Raw genomic sequence first — 26,250 nt, forward strand, 5'->3', positions numbered from 1 at the left:
TTTTTATCAGAGAATACAACACGACTGGTTTTTAACTAGAACATAGATTTGACAGAACTTCGTAAAAGACTTAGGCGTAAAATCTTTGGAACGACGCCAATGAGAGTTTCGTCTATTAAGTATCGATTTTGTGCTTCAGTTGATCCCGTAACATATGACTCATTTGATATCAAAGGTGATCGTAGCTTGGAGGCGATGGTGTAGACTCATCTCGCTAGTAAATCACCCTATCTTGAGTTATATGTACAATTTTTATCGCCAAATAAAGCATTTGCGACTTCAACATCTACTGTTATTCGAGAAGAATACATGACCCCTATCCGACACTCCGTTAGTGGGAGGCAGAACACGGAAGCACCCGTGTTTGGTGGCAGTATGGAATACACAAATTCTGTACGACACTCGGTTAGTGGATGGGACATACATCTTTGTGGGTCGATGTTCGATGCTGGAAATACATACTGGGGAATGACATCAACTTCTAGTGGTTGGCAATCTACATCTGATTGGGGACGTTACGAAACGTCCATAATAAGGGATAATGTACTCCTTACGACATCCACTGGCGAGGGGACCTCATACATTGCAAATGATAATGGGTTGGATGATAAATCCGATATTGATCCACCTCAAGAGCCCAACCCTGATAGTGCAGAAGTTGCATTATTTTCTAAACCGAAGCCTGTTCCAACCGAACTTAAAGACGGTAAAAGGGGTTCAGATGAAAAAGAAGAAGATCCACAATTCAGGATGTACTCACCTCCAGCCCACATGCATAATGTCGATCTATCGGCAGATGATGCATTAGAGTTTCCAGATCTAGCACATAAAAGGCGTGACCGTACAAGTTCGTCATTGGATTCGGGTGAATTGGAAGTTGGTAAGGAGTTTTCCAATAAGGATAGTTTTCTTGGTATATTGAAACAACATAGCATCATGAACGGGGTTAACTACCACGTGGTTAAATCCAAATCCGAGAAGTTCTATACCAAGTGTACAGTGTAAGACGATACATGTTCATAGAAAATCATGGCTTCGGTTAGAAAAAAGACAAGCTTGTAGGAGATAAAAAAGTAAAAAAGTCTATATACCTGTGTTATCGGTATAGTATCACTTGGTGTTTAGGGTTTTTGAATAATACTGCTATTACTTAATGTTGCATTATTTAACGTACTTCGTTGACAGGTGTTTCACAAATCATCCCAAGATGGATTCAGATATGATAGCTAGCTTAATACTACTGATTGTGATGGCGGATCCTAAGACTTCTGTGTCGGTCTTAATTACCAATATTGGTAGCCAATTGAGGTACACTCCCTCTTACTACAAGGCTTGGATAGCTAAGCAGAAGGTGTTGGAAAATATGCATAGTGGGTGAGATACTTCATATAATAAGGTGTGGTAGTGGTGTCAGGTGCTGGAGAGGTACGTTCCAAGTTGCATAACAGACCTTGAAACTGGCCCTGCGTACTACGACGACTGCTTCTTCCGTAGATGTCAAGTGTTCAAACATCTGTTCTAGATCTTTAAGCAATGTCGGGATGCATTTGTGTACTGTAAGCTATTGATACAAATTGACAGTACCTTTATGTATGGTAGATATACCTATCGACTATTGCTAGCTGTGGCACAAGATATCGGTAGGAGAGTCCTTCCAATTGTGTTTGCAATAACACCGGGGGAGTTAGGTGATGACTGAGATTTCTTTCCTTCTAGGTTAAGGAGGCATGTCTGCGCCCAACCTGATATTTGCGTTATATCGAATCGATGCACTGGAATACTAGCAGCAATTGAGCAATAGAGAAGCCTATGGGATCGCACACACCATCGGCATTGTCTAAGGTATATTGTGTCAAACTACTATGGGTAATATCGATCTACCGCTGAACGACGGCAAGTAACCAACATGGGTATTTAATCTCTATTAATATAATTTCGTTTGTAATATTCAATTTATTCTGAATGGAAGTGTTATGTAATTTTCGCTATCAACTTATATTAACAAGGTACGAGATCAATAAAGACCATTTTCATGAGATGTTAGCGATTTTGCGGTCAGTTAATGATCAAGGCGCAGACTACCTCTGTAACATACCTTTCAATCAGTAGACACAAGCATACGACGGTAGCCTACGATATGGTCATATAACCTCAAACCTGGCTGAATGCATAAATTTTATTTTAAAAGAAACGCGTCATTTACCGATAACATCGGTTGTGTGAGAGACATATTTTCATTTGGTAGCACTATTTCCAAAGTGAGCAGCGAGTTATAAAGGCCAAATGCAGGGAGGCCATGTATGGTGCCGAAAGGTATTACAAGAAATTAACAAAGTGAAGGCGCGAGCTAACACTATACACACAGTGTGTCACGATCGCGACAACCTATGGTTTCGTGTGACGGAGTTCGACAGACCAAACCAAGGTATTATCGGCAGACAATATCGTGTACACCTGATAAATAAGACTTGCGACTATGAGACGTTTGACGCACTTCGTTATTCATGCGCTCATGCAATTACAGCTTGTCAAAATATCCGTTTAGATCCCATGAGCTATGTCGACGAAGTGTACAAAATAAAATACATGTACAATATGTGGAGACACATATTCCCACCTGTCTCAGATGAACATAAGTGGTCGTCTGTATCGCTTGCTCCGTTTAAGTTATTACCAGATAGAGAATTGCGTCGCAAACCAAAATGTCAACCTTGCTTGAGTAGAATACGTGATAATATGGATATCCGAGAAAGAACGAACCAACAAAAGTTGTGCGGATGATGTAGGAACCCAGGTCATACGATTCGAATATGTCCAAATTGAAATAGTTGATAATTGCTTAAATGAAACTATGTTACATTATTTCTATTACCTTATTCAAAAGAACTTCTATTTCATTAAATAGGACAAATATAAAAATAGTTTACTATTAAAATATTCAAAACAAGCTTTTATTTTATTAAATAAAACAATATAAAAATAGTCTGTACAAATATATTAAAAATAATAATGTATGTGTCGGTCGGAATCAGTGCCACATGGGGGTGGTCGATGGTTACGTGTTGGATTCCTTCTTGGTTTAGCTTTCGACGAGGGTTGTGGTTGCTCCGACGAGGATTGTGGTTACTCCGACAGGGGTTATGGTTGTTCTGGCTGTGGGTGTTGGGAGGATGACCCACCTTGATAGAATAAAGAATACGGAGGTATTTGCATCATCTACGGCAGATGTGTTTGAATCCCATAAGGCGATGGGGATTAAAAATGAGATGAGCTCCTCGTCGGTGCCTCGTGCAATCCCTCCCGTGATGATGGCTTATATATCATCGGTTGAGTCAGAGTCATCAGGAAAGGAGATAAATCGGGCCAGGCATTCCAACCTGATATAGAACTGGGAAAAGGAAACATATAAGGGTTAGGATACATATAAGGACTAGGATACGCACCTGACATAATCTGAAGAGGCTGTGGTGTGGGTGTTGCCACTTGAAGGATTGGGCTTGGTGATTGTGTGAGCGTTGTTGATGGGCCCGTGCCATCATCCATTCTCTTTGGATTTAAAGGGCCCCGTCGTTCTCTTTCGACATGGATTTGCTGACGCCTTTACTCTTCCAAAGCAAATATAGCTTGTCATGGATCCTAAACCATGGCATGTAATCTGGCGCGCATGCTAACTCTAAAACGATGATCGGTTCGCGAGTAGGTATATGATTATATCGATTTTCTCAAATTTTGATATATTTTGAGAAGAATACCGACTAATTCGTATTCGATTGCCGCAAGTCAATTTTGTGCTTATCATTGAGCACCTCAAGTGTCACGGAAATCAGTTGTCGAAATTCAAATTGCCATAACACTCTATTTATCTGGTGCATCTCGACAGTAGCATAGTTAACCAATGGGGTTTTAACATGCCAAATGTTCAGATTTTGAAAGAATTCATTTGGAATTACTGCTCAAATTGCCGGATTCTCGTATAGTGTCATTGAAACTATATGAACGTGATAAAAATATTAGTTATATACATAATACTAAATACTAAATATGAAACGACTATGTTATGTATATATATTATTTAATACTTACATACGCTTTCGACTGTTGGTCTAATAGAAGCCGTATATCTTCAAGAGCAGTAGGTATTCCAACATAACTCGCCGAATGGTTCCACCTAATTAAATTAATTTTTAGCATAAAATTATATCTTAAATCTATGTAATAATTGTAAAATCTAATGTAAATTTTACCTCGTTATGAGTGAGAATTTATATGATTGGTTCACTCGAGGATGTAAAAATAGAAAGCGAGCCCATGATTGTAGTAGTGATAGACAACCTCCGATTTTAGCTTTATTTGGTGGCGTCGCCCCGCACATCTCCCGGTACAATGTTGCCAACACGACAGATCCCCAACTAAGTTTGCTAGCTGCTCTAAAATCAATGAGTTTCAGTAACCACCTCAGATGTATGAGGTTTCATGACGAGTCTGGCATCAGATAACCTCCAATGATCTCAATGATGTATGCCCGAGCATATCGTATTCTTTCTACTTCAGTCGAATCATTCCCCAGCTCCAAGAATGTGTCTCGTAACCAGCCCATCTGGATCTAACCTCCGTAAATATTATTCGGAATCGTACCCAAAAGATCGTAGCATATGGCTCCCCAATCAGCAGATTGAACGGACTCGGTGAGTACGGACCCATCCACCGGCAATCCCAATTGTAACTACACCTATTCCAAAGTGATGGTACACTCTCCGCATGGAAGATGGAATGCGTGCGTCTCGGGTCTCCACCTCTCTATGAACGCATTGATGAGTTTCGGGTCCAACTTGCACCCCGACCTATATTAGCCACGTGCCAAAAACTCACTTTCCTCAAGTAATTTTCTATCAAAGATGATAGAGGACTAGACATATTACGAATATAACACTATAACACCCGATCTACAGGCTGTTATAAAAAATTATAAAATTAAAATTAATTAAAATTATATAAATAAAAAATATTAAATAATATTCAAAAATTGAAATTAACCATTACCATTTTTATTTGTTCGACGGAGATATGTTTATAATCGAGACGAATTAATTCCCCGGTCATTTCTAACACGATCAAATATTTTTGAAATTATAAAAAAATAATACTAATTTAGAAAAAATTAAAGGAAATAATTAATTAAAGAGAGCTTTGAGAAATTTAAGGAGAAATTTGAGAGCTTTTTTGAGAAATTTGGAAGAAATGTTGTGTGAAAAAAATAGGAGGGGGTTTTGTAGTTTTTTTTTTACCATTGGACTCCCCAACGGTCAAAATTTTAAATGACCGTTGGTAAAAAACACGGGCTAAAACGCATCCCTGAGGGAGCGATTTTGCCATATCAGCAAAGCGCGTCCACGACAGCGCGTTTTGTGCTGACATGGCAAAATCGCTCCCTTAAGGACGTGTTTTGCTAGAATTTCCCCCTAAAACGCTCCTATGTAGACGCTTTTTGGAGTTTTCGGCCCATTTTGATAAATAAATAAAAAAGTGGCCAATTTCCGTAAATAAAATTAAAAATAGACCTTTATTGATAAAATAGTCGTGAAAGTTAATAACCGGTATAATTATTTTCTTTCATAGAGTAAAGAAATTCTTATTAAATATGATGTACTGTCAATTCCTACTTATGCCATATCCTGTTTTCTCCTTCCTAAAGCTCTGTGTGATCAGTTCAGCTCCATTATGGGCAAGTATTGGCAGCAAAAAGGGCCTCCTAAATGAGGTAATCACTGGGTGCAATGGTCTAAGCTTTATGTTCCTAAATTGTTTAGTAGGCTTGGATTTGGTGTCATGGCTTGGTTTAAAATTCCTTTACTTGCTAAACAATGTTGAAGAATTATGATTAATCCGGATTTTTTATTCTCAAGTTTTCAAAGTTAAGTATTTTCTTGATTCTTTTTTTTAAGTTCTTCATTAAGTAATAATCTGTGTCTTACCTTTTGTCTCATGTTTATATTGTAGGGACATCGTAGTCCAGTTACTTTGAAAAATTATCTTTAAACCCGATCAATCAATAAGGAAACATCATTAATTGTTGTCTACAGAAAACTAAACTAGAAGTTATGGCTCAATCGATTGAGACTATTCCACTATGTCATTTACAACATTGTTCCAACCAAAGTAATCAATTTCGCATCGGTTTTGACTGTATCTGGTGATGTTCATCATTCTAGTAGTAAACTAAACATCCAACTCTCTTGTTTGCATGGTAACACCTCATCTAAAATAATAGCCAACGGACAATGACCTACACCTTGGTTGCTGTTCTAGTTCTAGCCATTTGCCACCATACAACCTGGGGGCTGAACCAGCAATGAGCCCCGGCACCACGGCTGCACCAGCAGTGCTGCCACGTGCAGCCGGAGAAAACCTGGAAGCCCACAACCAAGCAAGAGCTGCGGTAGGGGTCGTACCTCTCAAGTGGAGCAAGCAACGGCAAGGTACCAAAGTAACAAAATGGTTTATTGGTTTGCAAGCATGACAAATCATAAGTACGGAGCAAACCAGCTAGGGGGTAGCAGAGCCACTACGTCACATGGTGGTTGAGACATGGGTGAAAGAGAAGGGTTACTATGATTATGCCACCAACACTAGAACCAATTTTGTTTCCATTTGCTTTCGATTCATGTGCTTAAAACTTTTGGGGTTTTATGGTTGATGTGAAAATCGGAATCTGAGACTCAGAGTTTTAATTGTTGTGCTTTCCGCTTAATTGTCAAAAACAGGAATGGCAGGCTTAGTGGGCTGCAGTAATGGGCTTCCATTGTGTTCTTTGTGATTCAGAAAGGGGAATTGAGGTTCTAAACAACAGATGTGGATTCTGTTTGTTTCTGGGCCTTAATGATCCATGTTTCTGTTTGTTTCTCGAGAAAATTTGCTTACAAATTTCTCAAGGAAACTGCAAGTTTTGACATGTCAGTAAGGATATAACCTTGTCACACATCTCACATTCAATCAACGAGTATCAGAGATTAAACAATAGGAAGAATTGTTCAAACTTTATACAACAGAGAGCAAAAACTACAGAGATTAGAGAATGTCACAAATAAGGCTGAGACACTATTACCAGAAAAAGGCAATCCATGCATTAAAAAAAACTGCTAAATAACATTCCTAGGCTAAGCTATCAACCTATGAACCACGATGGGAACATCAAAGGGGGAGAAATTCGATGGCAAGCTCTGCCCAAAAGCAGACTTAGCCACTCGAGATAGAAGAAAAAGAATTCGGAGATTGAAGAGAGGTTAAAAAGAGATGAGTAAATACGTTGCATGCTTTCATCCCATTTCGAAAGAACTACAATAGGCACAATCTGGCTTGGTTGAAAATTCTGTTGTACTCCAATTGATAGTGGTTCGGCAGTTTACAGTGGCCCTAGTGCAAGAACCACCAGATAAAAATATAGAACTGTTAGAAGCAAGCAAGAGTGCCAGATTTAGTCCCATGGTTGGTTTGGAAGTAAATCTCCTATTATGTTAGAGTTTGGTATCCGCATTTGTGAACTCGAAAAGAAAAATTTAGATGCCATAGAGATCCCATTATGCTCACTGAGGGTTTAGTAAAGGCGGCCCCGACATGTAGAAGCTCCACATTGACATGGATATCCTTGTCCAGGAAGCAGTTCATATTGATAGTCAAGAGTCAGCTCTTCACCTACAGATATCTGCAAAATTGAAATGAAAGGCTGGCTAGGTTCAATACATTTATAACACTGGAACGATAAATACTTATTGGTTTTATATATACATATATATATTTTTTGAGACTAGCCACTCAATTAAACTCAGTCACCTAAACCACATCTTATTCCACAAACCATTTTCAACAATAGATCATCCAAGATTCCATATATGCAACAGATTTGTACTCTATATTTTTTAGATGCGCTTACATCTTGACTGGCATAGAGACCAATGTGAGCTCGGTGACAATCCATGCTGTCCACAAGAACTTGACGATTCACAAGATTTGGCGAGCAGCTGAGAAGAATTCAAGGAAAGAAAGCGAAGAAATAATCATGAGTGCATCAATAGGAATTTGGGATTTCAAAAGTAGAGATTTGGTATCACTTTTTAAATACAGCAAGTTGAGCTGAACCACTTGGCTAAACTAATTACTCCAAAAATGTCGTAAGTGCTAAAGACCCTATTACATATAATTAGAAAAGGGTGAACGTATTTAAAATCTCAGGATCTTCAGTTACACAATTTTTATGGCCAAGTTATAATTTGGAAATGTCAGAATCAAGAGAATGGGAAAACATTTCAGTATAAGATAGCGGATGCATACAAGTGTATCCTCACCTATGATTGATGAACCGAGAAACATTTCCATATTTGGATGCATCAATAAAATATCGCGCTTGTCCTTCAATCAATCGGCTCATATCATTTATATGAGAATCAACGTTAAACATATAGTTGCAACCATCTCTACCATACCTGATATTAGATCATACAGCCAATTCAGCATAAAAGCAAGCACAAGGTAACACCAGATCTCTGTAAATCAAATTGAAACCTGGTAAGCCTATAGTTTGCCTCCTGCTTGCTTAAGATCCCAACATACTCACACACAAATGTGCCACTCAGAATTGGTTCACCAGCCCTGATTCCCCAGCCCTGAAGATCAACATGGAGCGAACTCAAAGGACAGACTCTAGAATACAAGGAAAAGTTGAAATAATTACCTTATTCTTGGTTTTGAAGACTTCCAGTTTTACTCGTACACCTTTTTGCAAAACCCTATTTGGGCATGCTTTATTGCAGCTACACATACGATTGCATTCATAGACAAGGTAGCCCTCCTGCACAGTTTCACAAAGGTTTAATCTCGAGTCATAAACCAGAATCAAGGTTCACAGGAAGATACCAACAAGGCTATGTATCAGTATCTACTTGTGAAAAAGGGCATATATCTCTATAATGTTCTGAATGGCGAAGGCGAAACGTTGCAAGTCTAAAAGAGAAAAAAAATCATATTGGACTCTTATGGGTATCATATCAAGTCAATAGTGCATTCCCTTGACAAGATAATAGCACATGCTCTTTTATATGTGATTTGAGAAACACCATAAGCAACCAAGCAACATGACACTTTAGTGAAAATTAATAATGGTTGACACTTGACTGAAAAGAATTACAGTACCTCCAAGATAATTCGCCCTTTGTCATCATAAGGAAATCTACCACGCATGGGTTTACCATATATGTCTCTTGCATCTTCATAATCGTTATCAAAGAGATATACATGATCACATGTCTCAGGATAGCATGTTGAATTGGAACAGTTGCACCCAAGTTGCATACTCTGAAAAGATATGTAAGTAATTAGAAGGAAAAACAAAACAAAACAAAACATATGAGTTAAGCCAATCCAAGCAATGTACAATATATCCCATCATGTGACAGGTGAGATACAATCCAAATGAAACAAGGATGATGCTGCAAGGCACTTCATGGTATTATCAAACAAAACCCAGAAATCTCAAGGAAAGAGAATTGTCAAGAATCCTAAGAATAGCTTATGGTTGCAAGGTCACTTTGACATGCAATCAAAGTAAACTCCACTGAGGAATAATTGTAAGGCACCTATATGTTGTAGCAATGGAGAAAATAAAAAAAATAATCTAAATACGAAGGTACCTCAACATCAAGATCAAGGGATTGATCAAGCAAAGAATTTGTAACATAAGTGAAGTTCTCCCAAGGCATGGAGGGTCCAGCATTTTGCTCGTTGAAACTAAGACCAGAGATGTTAAGAGAATCAAAAAGACCTTCATCCACAACACAAGCTACTGGAACTGATTCTTTCCCAAAGCTTAAATCATCACACAGGACACTGGCCTTCTGCGTGGGCCCTTTTTTAAAATGTTGTGAATCGATGATATAGTGACATTCATCCAGTTCCAACTCCTCATCTACATCTTCCAAGGAATCTGCTGATTGGTGACCCTCGAAACCATTAGGGAGAGGAATCAATGGGGGCAGAAAATCTGAATCCTTGGCAGGCTTACATCCATTTATGCACACAAATTTCTCTTGATGCCACTCAACTTGAACGTTATGCTCACTGCAAAGCTTCGCTGCCTTAAGGTACAAACATTCAGGTAACATGCCATACTTCTCTTCCAATGAGGCTTTGAGGCTCACTTTGCAACAAGAAGAGCGAGCAATAGACAGAATGTCCAAGTTGTTAGGCCGTGGTTTTGTTTTATGAGTTCTGGAAAACAATATTTTTGCAAGGGCAGAGCACTGCGGTTCTGCTAATCTACCAAGATTTGAAGTCTCCATAACAAGAGGCTCTGCACTAATGATTTCAGCATCAATCAACTTTGATGCCTGGAGGCATTTTTTCATAGTAGCAGTTGCTCGATTCCTGATCCTATATGACACTGCCCCCAGACCTTTCTTAAATCTAGGATGGCTAAGTCTCCCAGATTTTAGTTTATAAGCATAATAACGAACCCCTTTCTTTGGAGGACGAGAGCTAGCTAAACTTGGTCCCATGTGAGCAGCCTGGTGGTGGCGGCCAAGATCAGGCAGCAAATCAAATTTCAAGCCACAATACTTGCAAGTAAACTTTTGAAAACTGTCTACATTCTCTGAATTATTCTCCACAGAATTGCCGAACTCAAGCTTCGGTGGAGGTTCCTCACCTGCAGATAGATTATGCTGTTGAGTAATCTTTGATAGCCTAAACTCAACAGGATGAGCTGACAGCACATCCAACCATAATTCCTCAGTATTGCCAAAATGGCTGCCACAGGAAATGCACCGGAGAAGCATGCACTGTTCGACAAATTGCACATGGTGTCTCTCCTGGACATGGGATTCTAAAACCTTCTTGTTAGTAAATGAATCCAGGCAGATTGCACAAGCATAACCTTCAAACAACCGTTGTGCTTCCTTTTTATGATTCTCCATCCAGTGTGTTCCAAGCTGCTGGTCATCAAGAAATTCCACTGAGCACATTTTGCACTTAATGGTCTTGTCATCATCAAAGCTATCATTGATGGCCAATGGCAATGGAACAGGTTCTTCCACGAAAGACGACGAAGGTGTACCTTTGTCACCAGTGAAGCCCCACAAACTTTGCAATCTCTCCTTTTCGCTGTAAACCAACTTCATTAAAAATTCCCCAACTCTATAATCTTTTGATGCTTCAGAAAGGGCCCACTGAAGTTGGACATCCACAGGAACTGTTCTAAGAGAGAAAATACTTTTGAAGAGCTTGTAGAAAAGTTCACATGCTTGATGTAAATGAAATTTCTGCTCAAGTGAATCACAGTCTTTCAAAAGATCTACAAACACTTCTCTGGATACTATCCTACTCTTACCATTTCTTGCACGCTTGAGCCAGCTTGGAAGGTGTTTATCACAGTATAATGAATGCCTCTTAGGACTTTCTTGACAAGGATCAAAACCATTATTGGAGTATAAGCCTATGCAATGCAGTAATTCTGTGCTATCATGATCTTTACCAGAATGTTCAGGCTTCTCAATTAAGCTGTTTCCTCTGTGCAAGGCATCAGCCTCAATTACCGATACTGGCTCCACCTGCAAGGGACTTTCATTGTCTCCCACCAACACTATATCTCTGCAGAATGTGGTTTCTGAACTCGGAATAATCTCCAGATGCTTCCTTTTTCGTGTGTTCTCTGGAGAATGGCAACTATTATTTGCATCACTTTTAGGTCTGTGTTTCTTGCAGAATGAGGAGCCATATAGCGACCGATGCTTACATCTAGTACCAAGCACGGTGGTACCTTCACACATTGGTGTATCAACGGGGGCTGTCACCTCTATTTTGCTGAAGCTACCAGTAAAACGAGATGCCAAGTGCACACAGCAATAAACATCCCCCTCATTTGCCCACCTCACACACTGCCTTCCTTTCGAATCTATGAACGCTACACACTGTCGGTTTTTACTCCCAGCATCTATGGATTTCTTAGCGACTGCTTCATTCACAGGCGTTAATTTCACTTCTTTAGACTGAATGTGCAGAGTTGAGGTACTATTGACCTCTTCACTTGCTGTTGTTATTTCAACATTCTTGGTGTGAATGACTTCCGAATGCCTTGCTTCAACAACAATATTATCCCATCTGTCAGTCAAATTATTTGATCTGTCCATTGGTGTGGTTTCCTCTCTCTCCTCTTCCTTTCTACAAAGTCGTGGTGTTGGCAGATTGACATCTACAGCATCTCGGTTACTGAAAAAATCAGACTCAATTTCAGCAGCCATAGTTTGTTCTGACCCATTGCTTTGCACTTGGAAGGCATGTGTATCTGCACGGCGAACTTCAAGCTTGGGCCTCTTCCTGCTAACTTGTATGTTTGTGTTTGAGGGACTACCACTGTTCCGTTGATTGACATCTCCAGCAGTAGATACAGGATGAGACGTTGAGAACCATTTCAAAACTTCATGCTTCCAGGTTTTCCACTCAGAACCAATTGTGGGCTGTACCGGTGCATCCCCCAGAGACTTAACCTCATTCCATAGTATAGCATTATACAATTCCTGAATCAATGGCAAAGAGAAATATTACTTTTCAACATGCACTATGCAACTGATGCATTAATGTAGTCCCTGACTCAAAAGTATGAAGTTGACTATGCAATCCAAAGAATGGTATGCCCAGCAAGAAAAGAAAGTTATGCAACTGATGCACAGGGCCATTTGTTTGCCTTGATGGAATGTTCAGGTTAATTGTAAAACCTTTACTTCCATGCCCAAAGGTCAAGGGAAGAAGGTTTCATTCCCTTTCTTTTCTTCTTCTTTTAGGTGATAAGGGAGAGGTGGCAGTGAATGTTAGGTAACTGAAGTTCTACAAATATGGGAAGACCATTTGTTAATTACAATCCACATACTATGACAGTATGCACTGATAATAACATAAACAGGCAACAATAGAATGAGACATACTTCCTTTAGCAATTCAATGGATTCAGCAGTGTGTGCATTCTGACATTGTTGCACCCACGAGTGAAAAGACTCTTGAAGCCAGTCAGCATTTATGAAGCGTGGCAATATCATCTGCAGAGAAGAGAAATATTACTGTTTACATTTTTAATGCATGTACAAGAAGAAAATAGTGGACAAGATAGAGATAAATTAGATGAAAGGTTACAGTGGAGATAACACAGTGGTTATGATATTGATAGCAGTATTGCCCAACTAACATCAACAGGTAAGGATTTGTGTTCATTCAGATCCCTCGGGAAATATCTCATATAATACAAACATTCAATGCATTTTTTTTTTACTTTGAGAAATAATGCATATATTATATGGTTGGTCCATCATCTAATGTTGAGAATTTTCAGACATTTTATGAAGTTAGAATTTGTTCCACCACAATGTGGGAGAAAAAGAGAAAATATATGTACAGCCTAATTTATGCCCGGGCCCAACAAGCAGAGACCCAGGGACCCAATCTACCCAAACGGCCCCGTTACAGACCCAATCTACCCAAACAGCCCACTACAGCAAGGCCCAGCAAAGGTCAGCATAGGGTTTCAGCTTTTCTGAAACCCTAGCTAAGGCGCCGCATCCCTCCCTCTGCCGTCTGCCATGTCCCATCGCCACCCACCGTGCCTAGCCTCATCAACACCTGCAAAATGGCAGAGAAAATCGGAGCACAATAGATAATAGAAAGAACACTACTAAAATAGAATGTAAATGGGATATAAAAGGAGGGCAACATCTCTGTAAAGAAAAGGGGGGGCATTTCACATTCAAAAAAAAGGCAGATCAAAAAGGTTGACTCCCGTTTTTGTTCTTGTTTTATGAATCTTTACTTATTGTTTTTTTTTCTGTAATTGTTCAACAAAAGAAACGGAAAAAGGGAAAGGAGGTACCTTTTGCTTCGATGGACTAGCGTCGAAGCCCCCACCCTTGCCGCCGTAGGAGTTGGGCCGAAAGAGGCGTGTCACCCCTTTTCCTCTTGACATCGCGGTTGAGAAGGCTTAGCCTTCAAGGACGCCGCAAAGAGGGAGACCGTTCTCGCGCGACTCCGGCCACTGGCCACGGAGGCGGAGACGGAGGTCTAAGTCTCAAGACCGAGGGGAGAGCGTCGGGCTCTCTGTTTCATCATGGTTTCTTTTTTCTTTTTGAAAGTGAATGGGTGGCTGCCAGATTAGGGTCCTTTGGACCCTTATGTGATGTGTGAAACGACGCCGTTTGGAGTCTGATCAGTGGCTCCAAAACGGCGCCGTATTGAGCATGACCCGTGTGTTGACCCGTCGGGCCCCAAAGATCCGCGCGTTCAGGCTCGGAGGGACTATTTGCACATCCGGTCCCTCCGCTCATGCAATATGGCGCGATCTGGTCCCATTCAATTTTTTTTAAATTTGGCCACTTGCTTTTTATGCGTTTCGATTTAGTCCAGTGCGGAGCACATGCGCATAAGGTTGGGGAAAATTGCTCAGTCGATCCCCCTTCTTCTGCGCGCATCGCAAATCGACCTTGTGGCCTTACCTTATTTTGATTTCTCCCCTGGTATTTTGTTTTGTTTTAGTTTAATCCTATCATTTTATTTATTATTGAGTTTATTATTATTATTGTTATTATCATTATTATTATTATTTCTTCCTATTTATTTTTATTTATTTTATTTAAACCTTTGGTACGTATATATATATATGCATATATTTGCATGACATACATGCATTATTCTTATAATATACATATACTTATATATTTTCATACATTTTATAACTTATGTACATATCTATAGATCTATATACATGTTTTCATTCTTATAAATATACACATTTATATATAATCTTTATAGTTTAAAACATACTTCTTTATATATTTTTAAAATCCACATATATACACCTTTTCAATATTTTTAACATGTATATAAATTAACGTATTTATTTGTATACATATGTATATTTTCATATTTTAAAACTTTAATTTGTACATATGTATATATTTTTACTTTACAATATGTATACACTTACTTTTATATGTATTTCTTTGTTTTCGTATTCCATTAGTTTTATACATCTATATAGGTACATGTTTTTATATATACGTATATTAATTTATTTATTAAAATATACTTTATATATTTTATTAACTCATGTATACGCATATTTTAGCTCATGTCTATATATATCTTTTATACTTAATTGTATTTGCTATTTATTTATTTCATTTTGTCATTATTTGAATGGATGATTTAAATTTATTCGTTTTTTATATTGTGTTATTTTGTATGTTATAAATTTGATCGTTCAAATTAATTGCTATTGTTTGCATCGTTTTTATATTTTCACGTTCATTATGATCTTGCTATGCATAAATAATGTAATTTGCTTTCACTATGATTTAGTGCTTTATTTTTACTCGATATAACAAATTTTTTTTTCAAAAAATAGCATTTCGTGTTTGGAATCGAGAAAATCGTGCCCTAACTTACTGGGTTTCGTTTTTCCTCGATAAATCTAAATGCACGAATCTTTTCAAGCCCAAATTTTAAATGATCCCGGGATCTTAAAAAGGGTCGCGTCCTAACTTACTGGTCGTGATCTCATTTTAAATCCGAGATGGCTAAAATATCTTTTAAATAAGCATTTTTATTCGCGTATCGGGAGTTTGAGACATTGTATTCTAACTTACTGGATATGATTCTCTTTCTCGATTAACGTGAAATATACTTCTTTTTCCAAAACTTTAATGCTAGGATCATATTTTTAATTCTTTCAAGTTCTCAATTTTCGACATCAAAACATTAGATAATCAACTAGGTACCAATTTCTGGGCGTTACGAGGGCGCTAACCCTTCCTCGTACGTAACCGACTCCCGAACCCGTTTCCTAAATTTCGTAGACCAAAACCGTTGTTTTAATAAGATCAAATTATTTATTAAAAACAACCATTTTCGAGGTAATCCAATCACACCTCATAAAAAAGGGATTGGTGGCGACTCCCATTTTTGTTTTCATTTTCCAAAACCCAAGTTGCCCCCGTCTTCATCAAAAAATGGTGTCAACAGCTTGGCGACTCCACTGGGGACGTTAAATAAGAGAGTCAAGCCATGAGTTGATTATTTCTTGTCTTTTTGTCGAAAGTTGAAAATTTGGTTTAAATATACGATCCTCTCATTGCATTTCATTTGTTTTGAGTTATAGTTTTTATCATGTTTTGTATTCTAAATTTTATATCTTTCTGCATTGCATTGCATGACCGTTGGTCACACCTTTTAAGTGGGAGCGAGAAACTACGCCTTCGTGAGGTTTTCACCTCCGCATGGGATAGTGAATCGCTTCCGGGATACATCCGTACCTATGTCTTCGTGAGATTTTCATCTCCGCATGGCCATAGGGAAATGTATCCCCCTGAATCGAACTTGGTCCGTATGAGCCTATAATGGGTGAGGATCGAGGAATCTGCTGGTTCAGGTACCCAACTTTAGAGCCAAACCACATGTAATGAGCCATAGGAACTGACCTAAGTAGAGCTACTCCAATTTTTAGTGCTTACCTAAATGAGTGCTGTATTTATTTGTCGCTTATTTTAAATCTTATTCTGTGTTTAATGCTAATTTACTTTGTTTGTGATTGCATGGCATCTTCATTCTAAAAGAGGTGTCGATTTACATTCAGTTTCTCAGTAGAAAGCTTATCATGGAAAAGGGGTTTGTTGATAAAGTAGAGGATAATGCGGCTGTGCGAATATGGGCTGAAACGACACAACGGGAGAAAGGCGATAGTCTTACCGAAGGGTACGTGTCAGAATTGTGGGATTTTACCCGTATCAGTGTAATCCAGAATGACCTTCGAGAAATGAAAGAAGTCTGGGATCAATGGGATGTCGAGGCCAAGCAGCTGTTCTATTGTAACTACGGTGACCTACCTTATCTGCTTAGTGTCAAAGTGGACAAGTATTTATTCCGAGCCCTCGCTCAGTTTTGGAATCCTGCCTACGGTTGTTTCACTTTTGGGAAGGTAGATTTAACGCCTACTGTGGAGGAGTATACGACCTTGCTTCGGTGCCCAAAGATTCAAGTCGACAAGGCTTATTCCAGAGCTGCTTGTGTCCCTCCGTTGTTAAAGAAATTAATGAACATCACTGGGATGAGCGAGCAGTGGGTCGCTGCCCGGATCCAACAGAAAGGCGACAGTAAATGTGTTCCTTGGAAAAGTTTGCGAGATTTGGTGCTTGTACATCCTGACTTGAAGAAAAGGGTCGATGTCTTCGCCTTAGGTATCTATGGACTAGTGGTTTTCCCCAAAGCTTTAGGACACATAGACGAGGCTGTATCTGATTTGTTTGATCGGCTTAGTAAAGGGGTGACACCGGTTCCGGCAATACTCGCTGAAACTTTTAGATCCCTGAATGCGTGTCGAAAAGCAGGGGAGGGAAGGTTTATTGGATGCGCGCAGCTCTTATTGGCATGGTTCCATAGCCACTTCTGGAAGGTCGAAAAGGTCTCCTATCGGGTATTCTCTGATAACTACTCCCCTCTAGGAGAATTGGTGGCCACGCCAAGACGGGATGATATTTCAGAAGGAAAATGGATAGAGATACTCCAGAATCTCCAGGATGAAGATATTGAATGGAGGGCTCCTTGGTTAATTCCCGATGAGATATTGTACCGATGTGGAGATTTTGACTGGGTTCCGCTGCTCGGGATATGGGGAGCTATCGGATATGCTCCTCTACTCGTATCAAGACAGTATAGATCACGGCAATTCATACCAGCAACGCAGGGGTTGGCTTATAGTGATTTTTCCTATAGGGAGGACAATTACAAGAAGAAGGTTCGAGAAATATCTAGTGCCTGGAACCAGACTTGTCGAATGAAGATCTTAGCCGTGGGTCCGACAATTACCCCCGAGTATGGTCAGTGGCGTGATCAAAGGATCAACGACAACATCCCGGCGTCAAATTCAGAAACTGCCCGATCTTTAGAGGAACGCTTGCAAGTTTTGCCTTCTGAGATGGAAATCATCAAACAAGAATTTGAAAAAAGGAGTTTAGAACTGGGGAAGAAGATAGAACGACTAGAGGAAGAAAAAATGCAGTTAGGACTGGATGTGGACATTCAAAGATTAGAGGCCGATAAATTGAGAAAAGGAAAGAACAAAGCAGAAGAAGATTTAGACAGCCTGAAGACAGATTACAAGAAGTTGCGCAGGTCGGTAAGAACTGCTGGCTTGGGTAAAACGCCAGAACAGTGGCGACAAGAAATTCAGGAGGAAAAGACGAGAGCTAATCAATGGGAAAAGAAATTTCAGGATACTCGGGCTCGAGAAGTCGCCTTGGGAAAGAGTCTACTAGCTTGCCAAGATGAGAAGACGGAGTTGAAGGTCCGGATAACTGAACTAGAAAGATCGCTTCACCAGTACTGTAATCGTAATGCTACGGTTGAATTAAGGGCGAGCTTAGACAAAATTGAAGAATTAAAAGGACAAATAGGAGAGCTAGAGAATGCATTGCAGAATAGTGAAATCCGGATAGAGCTTCTGGAAGAAAATAATGAGCAGTGGCAAAGACAATTCCATCGGTCTCAAGAGCAGATTAGAGAAAGAGATTATATTATGGGAGAGGCGGTGGCTCAAGTGCGCGAAGTAGCTGATCATCTGCAGACTCTAGCGGTTCAGGCTGATCTATTAAGTTTGAAGTATGAGTCTGAGTCGGACAGGGGCCGAGAATTAGCTTGGCTTCTTAGAAAGGTTAAGGCTTTGAGTGTGAGGGCAAAGCCGTATATGTAGTCTATTTTATGTAAAGAAGCTCTTTATCTAGTAAAGTTTTCTAATGAAGTTGAATTAGAATCAGTGCCTCTTTTTCTTTGCATTCTTTTCATGCATTGCATCACATCATATGCATTAATGACCATTAAAAAAAAACCTAATTGAATAAAATCATTTCAGTTAACCTGGAAAACCAACAAAGTTACGGCACCCGAGCTAAGGCAAAAATTATGGACCAAAGGTTGGAGAAGCTAGAGCGACTTCAGAAAGAAATGCAAGACCAGTTGCAGGCGCAAATGAAAGAGCAAATAGAAAAGATTCAGCGTGACATGGTGCAAAAGATGGAGGAGTCCCAAAATGATCTGGTGGCTAAGATGACGCAATTATTGAAGGGAGTAGATAAGGGTAAAGGTCCTGTGATTGTTCGTGAAGAAGAAAACAATGGTGAACCACTTTATCCTCCAGGTTTCACGCCTCCACATGCGCAAGTACAGACCGAGTTACATTCGCGGAGACCCTCTGTGTCGGTTAGACCCCAGCAGTTTCAAGGCGATGCTTCAATCCCAACGAATTTTCAACCCGGAGCGGGCTTTAATCCTGGTGATAGCCCGAATAATATTGCAGTCCCAGATCTAGACGAGATGGTTGAAAAGGACAAGGCGAAGGAGGAATTTCCAAAACAATTTGAGGAGAAATGGAAATGGATAGAAGAGAAGTTTAGGGCAATAGAAAACATCGAAAGCTATGGAACAGATGCAAAGGATCTGAGCTTGGTTCCGGACTTGGTGCTCCCTTACAAATTTAAGATGCCGGAATTCGAGAAATACAACGGGACTAGTTGCCCAGGATCCCATATTACTATGTTTTGTAGAAGAATGACGGGGCACATTAATAATGATCAATTATTAATACATTGCTTTCAGGAAAGTCTTACGGGAGCGGCGTCAAAGTGGTACAATCAGCTGAGCCGAGCTAAAATCGCTACTTGGAGGGATTTAGCACAGGCTTTCTTGAGACAATACAATCATGTCTCAGAAATGATGCCTGATAGGATAACTCTGCAAAATTTAGAGAAAAAATCGAACGAAAGCTTCAGGCAATATGCGCAGAGGTGGCGAGAGGTGGCGGTTCAGGTGCAACCACCGCTTTTGGAAAAGGAGATGACGACGCTTTTTATTAATACTTTGAAAGCCCCGTTCATCACTCACATGTTAGGAAGCGCTTCAAGAAATTTCTCAGATATAATCATGAATGGTGAAATGATTGAGCATGCCATTAGAAGTGGAAAAATAGATGGAGGAGAAAGTAATAGGAGGGCACCCCCGAGGAAAAGAGAAAATGAAGTGAATAATGTGAATACTTATGGTAGGTCAATTACCGTGAATCAGCCAAAGAAAGTGGTTGCTAATCAACAGGGATCATCAAGACAAGAGTCGGGAGCTAGGCAAACTACTGAAAAGCCCCAATTCACGCCAATCCCGATGTCATACAAGGAGTTGTATCAGACTTTATTCGATGCACATGTTGTTGCTCCTCGTTACTTGAGTCCTCTACAACCCCCGTATCCAAAATGGTATGATACGAACGCGCAATGTGATTATCATGCGGGAATTTCTGGGCACTCGATAGAAAATTGTACTGCCTTCAAGAAGGTAGTAGAGGGACTTATCAATTTAGGTGTTGTCAAACTTGACGACTCACCTAACGCAAAGAATCCGTTACCTAATCACGCAGATAAGGGGGTGAATATGGTTAGCGAAGGTATGGGAGAAGAAGTCAAGACTGACATTGCTGAAGTAAAAACTCCATTGAAATGGGTTTGGAAAGAAATGGCGAAAAGAGGTTTGGTTATTTCAGATTCTGAGAAAGGGCATGAGATGGGAAATTATTGTGAATTTCACCATGAAACAGGGCATGAAATCCAAGAATGTGAAGGATTCAAGGCCTTGGTTCAAAGCATGATGGATAACAAGGAGATGAGGTTTTATGAAGATGTGAAAGAAATGAGGAGCATATGCGCGACAGAGTTGGGAACAAAGGCTCAAAAAATAAATCATCCTGTGGTCATTATCTCATGCCCTAAGGGTAATGAGGTTAGGGCTCAGGTAACGCCGAAAATTGTAATCCAGAAACCATCAAATTTCTCTTATAGGGATAACAAAATGGTGCCGTGGAATTACGGGTGTAATGTGACCGTTTTGGGAAAAGAAGCAGAAAGAAATCAGGAAACAGTTTTTTACACGCGCAAAGGAAAAAGATACGACGCTCAAGCAGAGTCGTCCAGGGAAGAGAATTGGAAGAGAGAACAGAGGAAAGGGAAAGCAGTAGAAGTTGAGCCATTGGTAAATGAACCAATAAAAGAAGAGGAGGCAAAGGAGTTTTTGAAGTTTTGAAACATAGTGAATACAGTGTTGTGGAGCAACTGCACAAACAGCCAGCCCGCATTTCGGTATTAGCTTTACTCTTAAACTCAGAAGTACATCGGAATGCACTCTTAAAGGTGCTAAACGAAACATATGTGGCTGGCGATATTTCGGTAAACAAGTTGGATCGGTTGATCAACAATATTGGTGCTGACAATTTTATCTTCTTCAATGATGATGAAATACCATCCGGAGGAAGAGGTTCTACTAAGGCCCTCCACGTTACTGTCCGATGCAAAGGGTACACACTCCCGGGGCCTTGGTTGATAATGGATCTGCACTAAATGTATTGCCTTTGTCCACTCTTAGTCGATTACCAATAGACAGTTCGCACATGAAAGCATGCCAGAGCATAGTAAGGGCATTTGATGGAACAAAAAAGGAGGTTATGGGGAGAATTGAGGTGCCATTAAGGATTGGCCCAGTCACTTATGAGGTGGATTTCTTGGTAATGGATATTAAACCCTCCTACAACTGTCTATTGGGGAGACCGTGGATACACTCAGCAGGGGCAGTACCTTCATCATTACATCAGAAGGTGAAGTTGGTATCGGAGGATCGGTTGGTAACGATAGATGCAGAGGAGGATATTATCGCAATGATGACTAGCGATGCACCTTATGTGGACATCAACGACGAGGCACTAGAATGTTCTTTTCGGTCGTTAGAATTCGTGAACGCGATGTTTATTGCGGAGGGAAATAGAATTCCAGTACCGAAAATATCCAGGACCACTGAGATGGGATTGCGGTTGATGGTAGGAAGAGGAGCCTTACCCGGGAAAGGATTGGGAAAATATCTTCAGGGAAGGATTGAGGCACCAATGCCGAAGGAAAAGTTGATAGATTTGGTTTAGGGTACAAGCCAGACATGAAGCAGAAGAAGAAAGAAATAGAGAAGAGACAAGAGAGAAGGAGGGCGCGTTTGAATGGACATGAAGCTAAGTGTGAGCCTTTAACCTTTCCCCACATATCTACATCTTTTGTGTCGGGAGGATTTATTCATTCTGAATGTGGAGTGTCCGGTAGCGGCATGGGAGGAATGTTGGAAGATGTTTATACCAACGCCATAGAAGCAACGGAAAGGAGGGCTTTGTTGGAGATCTGCCCTTATGAGCCTGGAAGCGAGCTAAACAATTGGACTGCTGAAGAAATCCCTGTAGTCTTTAGGGCTTATTCAGAGTAATGCTCAAAACATTCCTGTTGTTTGTTGGCCTAAAAAACGATATGAAATCTTTTGTGAAATAGGCATTGGGCTTAAATATCATTATTTTAATGAAATACATGTCTACGTTCATCTCAACCAGTCTTTTTTCCTTTTTGCCTCTTATATTTTCATTTGGTTGATTGTCTTACAAATAATTCTTTCATTTGTAATTCTTTTGCACAAACATGTTCATAAATTTATATTCCTGGTATATTCTTTGATATGCCCTCATAGGTCTTCAGATATCAATGACATGAGTGACGCTGCCTCGAACGCGGAGCCTATTTTTGAGCAAGAAGTGTGTTTAGAGGAATCCTGCGACTTTGAAAATGACGAAGATTATGATGCATCTCCGGACTTGTTAAGAATGGTGGAACAAGAGGATAAGCATATCCTACCTCATAGGGAATCATTAGAAATAGTGAGCCTAGAGGATGGAAAGGAGGTGAAGATAGGAACTGAAATCACCGCAAAGACAAGGCAAGACCTCATTAATTTGCTCCTAGAATTCAAGGATGTTTTCGCGTGGTCGTACCAAGATATGCCTGGGCTAAGTACTAACATTGTGGTGCATCGTCTGCCCATAAAGGAGGATTGTAAACCCGTTCAACAGAAGCTCAGGAGAATGAGACCTGACATTGTGTTGAAAATAAGAGAAGAAGTCAAAAGACAATTCGACGCGGGATTCTTACAAGAGGTCAAGTATTCGGATTGGGTAGCCAACATCGTCCCCGTTCCCAAAAAAGATGGAAAGGTACGAATGTGTGTGGATTATAGGGATTTGAACAAGGCTAGTCCAAAGGACAACTTTCCACTGCCTCACATTGATACTTTGGTAGATAACACGGCAGGCTATTCATTGTTTTCTTTCATGGACGGTTTCTCTGGATACAATCAGATAAAGATGCATCCTGGAGACATGAGAAAAACCACATTCATTACCTTATGGGGAACATTCTGTTACAAGGTAATGCCCTTCGGATTGAAGAATGCGGGAGCAACATATCAAAGAGCTATGGTGACTTTGTTTCACGACATGATGCACAAGGAGATCGAAGTCTATGTTGACGATATGATCGCGAAGTCTAGAACGGAAGAAGGGCATGTTCAGGTCTTGAAAAGGTTATTTTTGAGATTAAAGAAATTCCAGCTCAAGCTTAACCCGGCCAAATGCACGTTGGAGCCAGATCAGGGAAGTTATTAGGCTTCATAGTTAGCAAAAAGGGGATCGAGGTTGACCCAGACAAAGTAAAAGCAATACGAGATTTACCTCCCCCGCGCACTCAGAAGGAGGTTCGAGTTCCTAGGGAGGCTGAATTACATGCTCGTTCATCTCACAACTGACAGAGAAATGTGATCCAGTATTTCGGCTCTTAAAGAACATAATCCGGGTGAATGGGATGAAGAGTGTCAGAATGCTTTCGATAAGATAAAGCAGTACTTGGCTAATACCCCAGTCTTATCACCTCCAAGTCCAGATAGGCCATTGATATTGTATCTAACAGTGTTGGAGAATTCCATGGGATGCGTATTGGGCCAGCACGATGAGACGGGAAAGAAAGAAAGGGCAATATACTACCTCAGTAAGAAATTCACCGATTGCGAAATGAGGTACTCATCAATTGAGAAGTTATGTTGTGCTCTAATCTGGGCGACCCGAAGACTGAGGCAGTATATGTTGTATCACACGACTTGGCTGATTTCAAAGTTAGATCCTTTAAAGTATATGATGGAATCGACTGCTTTGAACGGAGAATGGCTAGATGGCAGATCTTGCTCTCAGAATTTGATATAGTATATGTCAGTCAGAAGGCCATAAAGGAAGTGCAATAGCCGATTTCCTAGCTAGTAGAGCCTTGGAGGACTATGAATCTTTGAACTTCGATTTTCCAAACGAGGACTTGATGTATGTGGCAATACTGAAGAAAATCCTCAATGGATCATGTATGGAAGCTAAATTTTGATGGAGCTTCAAATGCTACGGGTAGGAGTTGGGGCAGTTTTGGTATCCCCAAGTGGAGATCATTATCCTGTTGCTAGCAATTGGACTTCGATGTACAAATAACATGGCAGAATATGAAGCATGTATTATGGGCATTCGTGCAGCCATTGAACGGAACATCAAAGTATTGAGAGTATACGGGATTCAGCGTTGGTGATATACCAACTTAAGGGGAGTGGGAGACTAGAGATCCTAAGCTAATCGGTTATAGAAAACTAGTTCTTGAATTGGCTGAGGAGTTTGACGATATCACTTCTATTACCTCCCACGGGAGGAAACAAATGGCTGATGCATTAGCTACTCTAGCTTCGATGATTCAGTGAATAGACTTGAGGCAATGAGCCTGTTCAGATGAGTATCTCTGAGACCCCGGCTAATTGCTGCAATATTGAGGAGGAGGGAAAAGATGACTGTCCTTGGTATCGGAGTATCCTACAATATGTGAAGAATCGGGAATACCCTGATCAAGCGACAGAGAATGACAAAGAACTCTGAGAAAGATAGCCATTGAATATGTCTTAGATGGAGAAGTTATATAAAGAAGGAAGGATCAAGTATGTTAAGATGTGTGGATGCTGTGGAAGCCAAGAAATTTGGAAGAAGTTCATGAGGGTATTTGTGGGACGCACGCCAGTGGTTCACGATGGCCAGACAGATCATGAGATTGGGTACTATTGGCCCACCATGGAAGGAGATTGTATTGATCATGCAGGAAGTGCCACAAATGCCAGATTTACGGAGACAAATACACGCGCCCCTTCACCTCTTCACGTCATGACTCTCCTTGCCGTTTTCCATGTGGGTATGGATGTTATGGCCAATATCACAAAGGCTTCTAATGGGCATCGCTTCATCTTCGTAGTAATTGATTACTTTACCAAGTGGGTGGAGCTGCTTCATATGCAAATGTCACGAAAGCAGTAGTTAGCAAATTCTGAAGAAGGAGATTATTTGTCGATATGGAATGCCTGAGAGGATCATATCTGACAATGCGATGAACTTGAATAATAGCACAATAGCTGAAGTTTGTAGCAAATTTAAAATCAAGCATCATAACTCATCACCGTATCGTCCAAAAATGAATGGTGCAGTGGAGGCGGCCAATAAAAACATTAAAAGGATTGTGGGGAAAATGACTGAAACCTACAAGGATGGCATGAGAAATTATCATTTGCTCTCCTTGCCTATCGAACATCTGTTAGAACTCTACTGGGGCAACGCCTTTTCTCTGGTTATGGAATGGAGGCAGTATTACCATTGAAGTTGAAATCCCTCTCTACGGTGTTATCTGAGCTACAGTTGGATGAAGCCGATTGGATCAATCTCGGTACGATCAGTTGAACCTAATAGAGGAAAAGAGGCTAAGGCTATTCACCATGGGCAAATGTACCAGAAACGAATGATGCGAGCCTATAATAAAAGGTTCGCCCCCGAGAATTTCGTGAGGGACTTGGTACTAAAAAAGATTCTTCCTATGCAAAAGATTTTAGAGGAAAATGGATGCCAAATTGGGAAGGCCCTTATGTTGTAAGAAGGCATTTCCGGGGAGTTTGATCCTATGCGAGATGGATGGCAAAAGTTTACCAAACCTGTAAACGCAGACTCCGTCAAGAAATACTCACTGAAAGAAGGGGAACCAAAGTGAAACCGAGAAGGCGATTGCTTCCTAAAAAAAAAAAAAAAGGACTTGGAGAGCTAAGGTGAAAACCGTAAAGGGCACTTTGAGACCAAAGAGGGCTTGAGTCGAAAACCCGAAAAGGGCGACCAGTATGGGCAGGATTGGAACATCAGGACTGAGCGGATCAAATTTGATCGGGGATATGATGATCTTCCTTTACTTGAACCAACAAGAAAGGATATGCAACGTCTTG

The 26,250-nt window shown here is 40.2% G+C and overlaps 1 protein-coding gene across 1 annotated transcript in view; it reads right to left on the reverse strand.

Moving 5' to 3' along the window:
• Positions 1 to 7,015: 7,015 nt before the first annotated feature.
• The window catches only part of LOC107909358 (histone-lysine N-methyltransferase SUVR5), a 36,741-nt gene continuing 17,506 nt past the window's right edge, over positions 7,016 to 26,250 (reverse strand). Inside the window, exons 5-12 of the mRNA XM_041089559.1 lie at positions 12,966 to 13,076; positions 9,681 to 12,560; positions 9,184 to 9,345; positions 8,726 to 8,842; positions 8,557 to 8,657; positions 8,340 to 8,477; positions 7,928 to 8,015; positions 7,016 to 7,699 (exon numbers count right to left, since the gene is read on the reverse strand). Of these exons, the coding sequence (XP_040945493.1) occupies positions 7,592 to 7,699; positions 7,928 to 8,015; positions 8,340 to 8,477; positions 8,557 to 8,657; positions 8,726 to 8,842; positions 9,184 to 9,345; positions 9,681 to 12,560; positions 12,966 to 13,076 (3,705 nt within the window). The 3' untranslated portion in view covers positions 7,016 to 7,591. The remainder of the gene's footprint in view (positions 7,700 to 7,927; positions 8,016 to 8,339; positions 8,478 to 8,556; positions 8,658 to 8,725; positions 8,843 to 9,183; positions 9,346 to 9,680; positions 12,561 to 12,965; positions 13,077 to 26,250) is intronic.

Source organism: Gossypium hirsutum, chromosome D03 (assembly GCF_007990345.1).
Source record: "Gossypium hirsutum isolate 1008001.06 chromosome D03, Gossypium_hirsutum_v2.1, whole genome shotgun sequence".
In the NCBI taxonomy this organism is placed as follows: domain Eukaryota; kingdom Viridiplantae; phylum Streptophyta; class Magnoliopsida; order Malvales; family Malvaceae; genus Gossypium; species Gossypium hirsutum.